At 47.5% G+C, this 10,206-nt stretch overlaps 1 protein-coding gene across 4 annotated transcripts in view; it reads left to right on the top strand.

Moving 5' to 3' along the window:
• Nucleotides 1–9,709, top strand: part of ascc3 (activating signal cointegrator 1 complex subunit 3) — a 148,503-nt gene extending 138,794 nt beyond the window's left edge. For all 4 annotated transcript variants that reach the window (XM_026185176.2, XM_026185174.2, XM_026185177.2 and 1 more), the window contains 5 exons: nt 5,646–5,797; nt 6,299–6,440; nt 7,320–7,526; nt 8,218–8,393; nt 8,767–9,709. In XM_026185176.2, coding sequence (XP_026040961.1) covers nt 5,646–5,797; nt 6,299–6,440; nt 7,320–7,526; nt 8,218–8,393; nt 8,767–8,908 — 819 coding nt within the window. In that variant the 3' untranslated portion in view covers nt 8,909–9,709. The remainder of the gene's footprint in view (nt 1–5,645; nt 5,798–6,298; nt 6,441–7,319; nt 7,527–8,217; nt 8,394–8,766) is intronic.
• Nucleotides 9,710–10,206: the final 497 nt, after the last annotated feature.

The following is a 10,206-nucleotide window of genomic DNA, read 5'->3' as shown; positions in this document are numbered from 1 at the left end:
TGTATCAATGTTTCTTTGGAATATACAAAGTTTACTTCTACAAATATGTAAAAGCACCGTGTCTGTCTGTGTGTAAGCAGGCTACAGGTGTTAGCACCCCTCTTACATCTTTATGCTGAAGAATGTGGAAGATTTCATTTAGTGTGGTAATAATCCCTTCCAGCTGATAAAAGCAGGAGTTGAGCTAACACAGTGCTAACACAGTGCTAACACAGTGCTAACCCACACCTACAGCCAAATGGTGGTAGCTTATATTGGTGTTGAGTGATGTGCTGCACATGCACGGTGCTCACCTGTTGATGGGGGCTCAGTGCTGTAGATAATGTTTAGCATAAGGGGAATGTGAAATATTAGCATGTGATTTGTAGCCGATCCATCTCATCAATAACCCGACTGTCAGCAGTGTTGGGAAGGTTACTTTTAAAATGTATTCCATTACAGATTACAGAATACATGCCCCAAAATGTATTTTGTAACGTTACTCAATGAGAGTAACGTATTTTGAATACTTTGGATTACTTAATATATTATCATGCTGTTTACAACTACGTGAATGTGATTTATTACTGTTACTGAAGGTCCGCGGCTCCGAACCGTAGTAAAGGGACCTCTGGCTAATACGTCGGGCTCGTAGCTGAAAACTAGCTTTACTTTGTTGTCTGGGTCACTTTGCTAGCGAGAGACAGAGAGAGGCGTTGAAAGGCTGCTGCAACAGAACTTATTGTTTCAGAGGAAAACATGAACACAGCGTACAGTCGAGTCTTAATAGCTTACTTACAGCTGGGCTCGTCAGGCTCTCTTCTTGGCTGCAGTGGTTATTATTATATTTACATGCTTCCAGCTCCCGTTTCTGCTCCGTGACAGCTCGTACTTTTCCTTTTTCTCCCTCCCGCACTCACAGACACATCACGGGTATGGCAGTCCATTCTCCCTGCAGCACGGACTACACTGCCCATCAGGCTACATGCTTTAGGGCGATGCCTGTAGCATTCTGCCTGTTAGCTTAGCACAACAACAACAACAACAACAAAAAGGCCTCTCTCACCCAGGAAACACACAGAGAGAGAGAGAGAGAGCGTCACCCTGTAACCATGGCAACCGTAACGCTGCCGCCTGGAACAACAGAACGTACAGTGGGGCAAAAAAGTATTTAGTCAGCCACCGATTGTGCAAGTTCCCCCACCTAAAATGATGACAGAGGTCAGTAATTTGCACCAGAGGTACACTTCAACTGTGAGAGACAGAATGTGAAAAAATAAATCCATGAATCCACATGGTAGGATTTGTAAAGAATTTATTGGTAAATCAGGGTGGAAAATAAGTATTTGGTCAATAACAAAAATACAACTCAATACTTTGTAACATAACCTTTGTTGGCAATAACAGAGGTCAAACGTTTACTATAGGTCTTTACCAGGTTTGCACACACAGTAGCTGGTATTTTGGCCCATTCCTCCATGCAGATCTTCTCGAGAGCAGTGATGTTTTGGGGCTGTCGCCGAGCAACACGGACTTTCAACTCCCGCCACAGATTTTCTATGGGGTTGAGGTCTGGAGACTGGCTAGGCCACTCCAGGACTTTCAAATGCTTCTTACGGAGCCACTCCTTTGTTGCCCGGGCGGTGTGTTTTGGATCATTGTCATGTTGGAAGACCCAGCCTCGTTTCATCTTCAAAGTTCTCCCTGATGGAAGGAGGTTTTGGCTCAAAATCTCACGATACATGGCCCCATTCATTCTGTCCTTAACACGGATCAGTCGTCCTGTCCCCTTGGCAGAAAAACAGCCCCATAGCATGATGTTTCCACCCCCATGCTTCACAGTAGGTATGGTGTTCTTGGGATGCAACTCAGTATTCTTCTTCCTCCAAACACGACGAGTTGAGTTTATACCAAAAAGTTCTACTTTGGTTTCATCTGACCACATGACATTCTCCCAATCCTCTGCTGTATCATCCATGTGCTCTCTGGCAAACTTCAGACGGGCCTGGACATGCACTGGCTTCAGCAGCGGAACACGTCTGGCACTGCGGGATTTGATTCCCTGCCGTTGTAGTGTGTTACTGATGGTGACCTTTGTTACTTTGGTCCCAGCTCTCTGCAGGTCATTCACCAGGTCCCCCCGTGTGGTTCTGGGATCTTTGCTCACCGTTCTCATGATCATTTTGACCCCACGGGATGAGATCTTGCGTGGAGCCCCAGATCGAGGGAGATTATCAGTGGTCTTGTATGTCTTCCATTTTCTGATGATTGCTCCCACAGTTGATTTTTTCACACCAAGCTGCTTGCCTATTGTAGATTCACTCTTCCCAGTCTGGTGCAGGTCTACAATACTTTTCCTGGTGTCCTTCGAAAGCTCTTTGGTCTTGGCCATGGCGGAGTTTGGAGTCTGACTGTTTGAGGCTGTGGACAGGTGTCTTTTATACAGATGATGAGTTCAAACAGGTGCCATTCATACAGGTAACGAGTGGGGGACAGAAAAGCTTCTTACAGAAGATGTTACAGGTCTGTGAGAGCCAGAGATTTTCCTTGTTTGAGGTGAGGTGACCAAATACTTATTTTCCACCCTAATTTACCAATAAATTCTTTACAAATCCTACCATGTGGATTCATGGATTTTTTTTTCCACATTCTTTCTCTCACAGTTGAAGTGTACCTCTGGTGCAAATTACTGACCTCTGTCATCATTGTAGGTGGGGGAACTTGCACAATCGGTGGCTGACTAAATACTTTTTTGCCCCACTGTACCTATCAAACAAAACCCAAACAGTCCTGACCCGCGACAAAATGAAACAGGAAAGTACCGCCGTGTAATCCATTTATTTCAACAAAGTAACTGTCTTCTGAATACCACCTTTTTAAACGGTAACTGTAACAGAATACAGTTACTCATATTTTGTATTTTAAATGCGTAACGGCGGTGCATGTACTCCGTTACTCCCCAACACTGTCAGACGTTAGCTGTGCGGCTGGACCCTCGCTGTGTGGCGTCTGCAGAGATCAGCTGACAGTCTTTAACATTAGAAACCTAATAGAGTCGGTAACGCTGACAACAATGAAGCCAGTGGTGTTCATTGAGCTCCTCAGTGCGTCTGTTTGGAGTGAAGTGGCGGCTGGAAGCCATTGTCCACAGCTCCGCTGGATGTTTGTGTGCATGTGCTTGTGATTTTCCACGGTGTGTTAGTGCAGCTCGTGGATGTGCTCACTGCTTTGCTGTCCTGACATTCTTCTCATCTCCAGCTCCTTTATGAGGCTTTTTATTGTGTGAATGTATATTTTTATTGATGCTTATTGACACATAACGTGAATATGTCGAATGGAAAGACAGACTTGCATATTTATTTGTGAGTCTGAATGATCCACCCTCAGTTGAGTGGACGCTTCCCACAGTGATCCACTCTGAGTGTGACACAGAGTCCTGTGAGCTGAAGCGTCTGCGTTATGTTAGGACAACAGAGTTGGGTGGAGGTGGGTCTGTGGGCTGCCATGGCTAACACCGTCCATTAATGCAGTGCATGTAACCTCATTACAAGCTGATACACTGAAGCGGACACGTGCTGTTAGCAGCACCCGAGTACCTCGCTGGTCTCCTCAGTGAAGCCAGACCTGGACCCAGGCTCCACGTGGACTCTGATCAGGCTCCTCTAACCGAGTGCTCACAGGGCCTCTGATCAGCTGGTGATGTTGGGTGAAGCCCTGCTAGGACTTTGGCCACAGTCTGCTATTAATGTGCTCGATCAATCATTTGAATCCCCTCTGTGAAGCCCACTCTCTGGACTTTGTACTCAAAGTGTGACTTTGCAAATGAAGATTAATAACGTTTGTGTTCAGCCACCTTAAAGCCAACCACAGAGTGAAGGGAGCTGCCGAAGACGTCAGGAGACGCGGCTGAGTGTGTTTAGATTCTGTTCTACTGTCACACCAGCTGCAAGCCGAGAGATTAAAACCATTGAAACATTTCAAACATGTCCTGTAGTCATTTGTTGTGTCACATAGCTCTGCTGGCTGACGGCTTCACGACTGTGTTTATTAGGGGTGCAACGATACACAAAATTCACGGTTCGGTTCGGTTCGATACTTTGGTGTCACGGTTCGATATTTTTTCGATACAAAAAAAATGTTCATGCCTTTTTAATTTGTCATTTATTAAAATTATAAATATATATTTTAACTCAAAAGTACAGTTTTTAAATTTAACCCTAACCCTTGTGCGTGTTTTTTATTTTGACAGCGAATGCGCACCTGCGGACCACTTATGTGCAGCCCTGGTTATTTAGCTCGTCATATCGCAGCCACAGAAATTCTTTTGTCCATGAAACCATAAAGCTGCACTTTCTTTTTGCCTTATAGTCTGATTTGTCATAACTTCTCCTGCTGCTTTTACACGCGCACTCACATAAGCTCAGCGATTCTCTGCGATCAACCTCTCACATGTTTAAGCTGCGGGAGATTTCACTTGTCATGTTTGCATAGTAAGCTAACGATTAATAAGACGATGTCAGAGGAATTGGTGCACAAATTATCATCACTCACAGATCAGTGCTGTCGCTCTCTATACACAGTTCGCACGATTGCAAAGTGAAAGCAAAAAAACAAGCGCAAATTCAAACGCGATTTCAATATGTCACATATTGACAGTGGCTCACCGATGCCAATGACATAATTACCCAGCTACATTTCTGAAAGAATGCAAAAGCATTGACATATATTTTTCCTACAATAGCCCGACGGGCAGGGAAGAGAAAGATTTTGGTAGCCCGACTGAAAAAATCGTCAGGCTAGCGATATTGCCAGCCCTGTATCTGATTGAGGAATCACTCATCTTTGGAAAAGAGAGTTTATTACAGAGAAATGTCTCTTTCCAAAATAAAAGCTATACTATCCGCTTCTTCTGGGCTATATTCTCAGCAGCATAAGGAGAATCACGTGCTAACAGCTGTCTAAATGACTCGGCTAAAGTTAGTAGCATGCTTGTTGTTTTTGTCTTTGCACTAGGATGATGTCTGCGTAAATGTGCAGTCATATTCGTTGTGTTCCCACTAGTGCTTTCAGGTTAATCTCGTTGAAATGACGTTAACGCCACAACACGGCAAATCTCCGTTAACGAGCTACCGCCGATCGCTCTGTGCATGGGGCTAGACGGCCAACACGTTAACGAGCTAACTGCGCTAGCACACTAGTTCACAACAATGTAATTAAGCATTGCATGGCACATCCAACATACTGTTTTACTTTAGTCCATGACTCGCTTACCTTCAGGGTCATACGTCACATGAAAACCAAAATAATTCCAAACGCCAGATCTGAATGAGGGTGGGGGAGGTCCATGTTGCAAGGAGAGCTTAACTTCTGTCTCGCTAGCTTGCCCTGTGCTCTTCCTTCTGACGATGCTGTCTGTGTTGAGCGCTCAGTGGATCTGCGCTCGACAGTGCAGCCTAGGCGGAGTAGTCGAACGCAGATTCACTGAGCGCTCAACACAGACAGCATCGTCAGAAGGAAAGTTGATAAAATAAATTACAAATGTTGTATTGTTCGATACATATACGTACCGAACCGAAGGCACTGTATCGAACGGTTCAATATCGATACAAATATCGTTGCACCCCTAGTGTTTATGTGCCAGGAACTGTCTTCTGTGTTTGCTTCAGGCAATGCTGGATGTAGCTGCCAATGAAGGCTGGCTCGTCACAGCCATCAGCATCTGCAATCTTGTGCAAATGATCGTCCAGGGCCGCTGGCTGCACGACTCCTCCTTACTGACGCTCCCACACGTAGAACAGCAACACCTCGGCCTGTTCAGGTAAATCGTCGTTCTGCTCGCTGTGCAGCGTGTCCTGCTTCGGTATTTTGGGAACGAATCCTTCATCTCAAGTAAAAAAGCCTTTAATCATCCTAATGTGTGACTGTGAGTATAGTTAAGGATTCAGTGTTGTTTCACAGTTAGAAGCTGAGAGTGAAGATTAGGTCGAGTTTAGGGACAGAGTCAGAGAGGCCAGGCTTGGGCCTGTGCAGGGACGGGGTAGTGGACATATTGGACAAAGGATGTTGAAGGTGGAGCTTGCAGGCAGGAGGGAAAGAGGAAGAGCACAGAGAAGCTCCGTGGACGGGGTGAAGGAGGATGCTGGGGACAGGGCGAGGCGGAGGGGGTGATGTACCTGTAGCCTGAAGCTGTTCCCACCTTCAGGTGTAAGTCTCAGTAACACTGTGCAGTCACTCAGGTACAAACACGAAGCCTGCATTTGGACACTTGTGTCCTTTTAATGGTAAGAGCCAACCTTGTCTCTGATGCCTCCTGTTTTAGGAACAGGGGAAACAGGAAGGGGCAGGGAGGTTTGAACGAGCCGATCGAAGGACTTCCTGAGCTGATCGCTGCCTGTAATGGAAATGAAAGCGTCTTCTCTGCTATGGTGGCCCGACAGCTTCATCCGAGTCACACTGCTCAGGTAAGGCTGCAGAAATGATTCGTCTAAATGTGCAAATGGAAGCAGCCAGTCTGGATTTGCTGCAGAGATGATGGAACAATCTAAGCATGGCTGTGCCCCGCGTGGTCCATGCAGATCACACACAGCAGTGTCACAGCGATACGCCAGGATCCCCGATCACAGCTCCAGTTTAAGTGCTAATTGCAGCAGTAATGAGAGTGTCCGGGCACGGCAGCAGGCCCTGCAGCTTCACCCAATCGCCGTCTCTGCTGCCCCCACCCTCGCCACGTTTACCCCCAGCTCCCCGCCGGCCTGCAGTGTGGCGGCCTCTCTAATTAAATAATTAGATGTGCAGCAGCGTTCCTGTCTGACTGTCTCAGGAAGAGTAATCCTCACATAAATAGCTTTTCCCCTCCGTGCCCCCCCAGTCAGACGGCCGCACAGCCTCCTAGCTCTGCTTTGTTTTCATCCCTCTGTCTGCGTTTGTCCTCTGCCTCCCTCCTGGCAGCTTCTTTGGGTTGAAGCAGCTGTCCTGCAAGCAGCTAACGAGGCCCGCCGCAGCCTCGGCGTCACAACTCGCCATTTTATTTCTAAGCTTCGCTTTCACACGTCTGCAGCTTTGACTGGACTCATGCTGCAAACAACAGGTGATTTCCTGTCCGCTAAAACATATATCAGTGTAGATAACATCCAATCATTTCCACTGCTGGCTAACATGTGACTCCACTGTACAGCCTGTCAAGCTTCTCACCAGCTCTTCCAATGAGGTTCGAACACAGCTGTGTCACAATGAGTGTGTGTGATCGTGTGTCCGTTAGCTCTGATAAAGTGCTGCAGATTCAGGATGCCCTGTGTGTTACACAAACAGCTTGTGTTCATGGTAAATCCAACGTTCCTCAGGCGTGGTCGTTCCTGAGCCATCTCCCAGTGCTGGAAGTTGAGATGAGCATGAAGGGCTGGTGGGAGGAGAGCCAGGAGCAGACGGAGCGTCCCATCCCTGCAGCAGGAGCTAACCTCAGGAAGGAGAGCAGCTGGCTGGACGTCCACGCTGACCAGGAGTATGTTCTGCAGGTGTCACTGAGACGCCTCAATCTGGGACAGCAGAGGGTCAGTATCCACAATATTCTCTAACAGGCGGCTGCTCCCAGTTTGAACACAGTGGCTTATTTAGCAGCTGAGCAGACGCTGACCCCAGAGGCTGCTGGGACAAGCTTTAGCTAATAGTTCATGTAGTGCTCAGTACAAGCCTGCAGAGAGCAGCAAACTCGGCCTGCACAGAGTGATGACAGTCGGACTTTCAACAGTCACATATTGAATGTGTAGCTCGTGAGTAATGAAGTGAGATGCATGTTGTCAGCCTCACCTGTCGTCACGCTCACACCTCAGACGTTACAGCGGGGCTGGGCGGACCCCTCCGTCGAGGAGACGTTAGGAGAAACACAAAGTTTCCTCTCCGAGCTCTGACACCAGAAACATGTCGTCTCAGCGTGTTCTGGAGGTTAAATCCACAAAACACAAGAACAATATAAAATCCAGTCAAGCATAGAAATATACCAGCACTGCTCAATGAGGCTGAAGAAACCAGACCACACAGTGACTCTGCTCTCTACAGGAAATGAAGCATAGAGTCTGATTGGATGCTTTGTAAATCAAACTGAATTAAACTGGTGGTGCATGCTAGACGTGAGGTCATGCAGTGTTTCCTACCTGCCACGTTAAGGCAGCCCTGTTTTAATAATAGCATCCAACATGTGAAACTCCCCAAACTTCAGAGTGTGCACGATGTGTGTTGTTCCAGAGGAGGCAGGACAGCAAGGCCCAAGCTCCCAGGTTCCCCAAGGCCAAGGATGAGGGCTGGTTCCTCGTGCTGGGGGAGGTGGATCGCAGGGAGCTGCTGGCTGTGAAACGGCTGGGATACGTGCGTAACCACACGGCCGTGTCCATGGCCTTCTACACCCCGGAGAGGACCGGAAAGTAAGTCTGGTCTCCCACACACTGAGCGCACTGGTCTGTAGGCAGAACGTGAAATACTGTGACATTTATGTAGCACGTTACGACGTGCCTGCAGGCTGTCAATGCGATGCACCAGTCATGCCGATCAGTCCTCGGGCGCAGCGTGGACTGTGGAGGGATTAGTGGTGGTAAAATGGAAATTACACTGTTGCGTGAGTCCAGCAGCTCACTGCTGATCGGCTCCTCTGTGCCAGATCACTGGCCTGCGCAGTGTCTCAGCTTCTCCTCATTATCTTTTTAAAAGTTTATGTAGAAGCAAAGAAATGAACGTGAACACAGTTTCCACTCTGTCGCTGTCTCAGGTGATTTTCAGGCCTGTTTTTCCTCCTCTCAGGTGTATTTACACGCTGTACCTGATGAGTGACAGCTACCTGGGTCTGGACCAGCAGTATGATGTTCACCTGAACGTAACGCCTGCCAGCATCGCTGCACAGGTCAACAGCGAGGTCTCACATTCGGATCTGTCCCTGGGCTGAGGAAGTACCTCTGTGTCACGTCGGCGACGTCTGTCAGTCACCGCTTTGCTGACCTCGGAAGTGACGTCGTTTCTTTCTCACGCACTGTGGCTGTGCTCACTGTGGTGCACCGGTGCCAAGGACCGCCTCATTCTCATTCATTTAACTTTTAATTGGCAACATCCAACAAGAGTCTGCTGCTGCGCCGTTCTTGATTGGCCGGATCTTTGTGTGTGGTGTCAGATATATAAGCATGGCGGCACACGTTCGAACAGCAGCTGTGTAGCTGTGAAATGTAGCTCTGTGCCTGATTTGTAGAGAACATCGTACAGATTATACCAAAGCACATCACCGAACACAAACAGGTTGCTGTCGTGTTTGGGAGGTTGTGGGCTGACAGTAACACAAAGCTGTGTTAAAGGTGAGCACGCTGTGGAGCTTCAGCTCAACAACAGGATCATACATTTCCCTGACTCCGTGCCTGTGTGGATGTGGAAACGCAGTGTGACAAACCTTCTGTGGCCTCGTGTTGGAGCAGCAGCCAGTGTGGGTGAGAGATTTCTGTGAAGGGCAGAAAATGTGCAAATCGTTTTGGATCAGATGTGGAAACAGAAGTGTTTGTTTGGATGAAGTGCTTTGAGTTCAGGTGTGTGAACAAAGCTTCCTCCTCCCTCACCGCTGCATGCTTCAGAGGCCCTGAGCCTAACGCTGCTGTCTGTGGCCTTTGTGTGGATGTGTATGAACCCCGTGAGCAGCACTGTGCCGCCAATCATTAAAGAATTTACATTTGGTTTTGAATAAAGTGTTTTGTGTGGCTTCAAATTGTAATTGTGCGTTTTTCATTTCATTCACTTGTTTATTTGGAGTTTTCGTTCTCAGTGATTGCTTACAGCTCAGTCATGTCTGATGTGCTGTGAACACCATGCATACACTGTGTAAAAGTCTATTTAGGTTCAGTCAGTGACACCACAGAAAAACATGAACTGACCTCGTGCTGGAATAAAACATGGAGGCTGCAGCAGTGCCGAGTGAAGCAGGTGACGGTGGGCGGGTCTGAGCCAAGACTGCAGACCAGGAGACATCCATACAGAGCACTCTGTCCACTCTGTCCACACTGTCCACCGCAGAGCTGCTGGCAGCAGGAACCACGCTGGATGAAAGATAAACATGAACATGCAGGTTCAAATGAGCTCGTGCTCGGTTTCCTTTGTTAGGCCAAAAGTTTGAAGGCTTTTTCTTTTGGGTGTTTCACACTCAGTTATTGAAATAATATTTCACTGTAAATTCATGAAAAGCAAGTGAGCGTGTCAACATATAGA

This window comes from Astatotilapia calliptera, chromosome 11 (assembly GCF_964374335.1).
Source record: "Astatotilapia calliptera chromosome 11, fAstCal68.1, whole genome shotgun sequence".
NCBI lineage: Eukaryota > Metazoa > Chordata > Actinopteri > Cichliformes > Cichlidae > Astatotilapia > Astatotilapia calliptera.
This window is presented reverse-complemented; position numbering and strand designations above follow the sequence as displayed.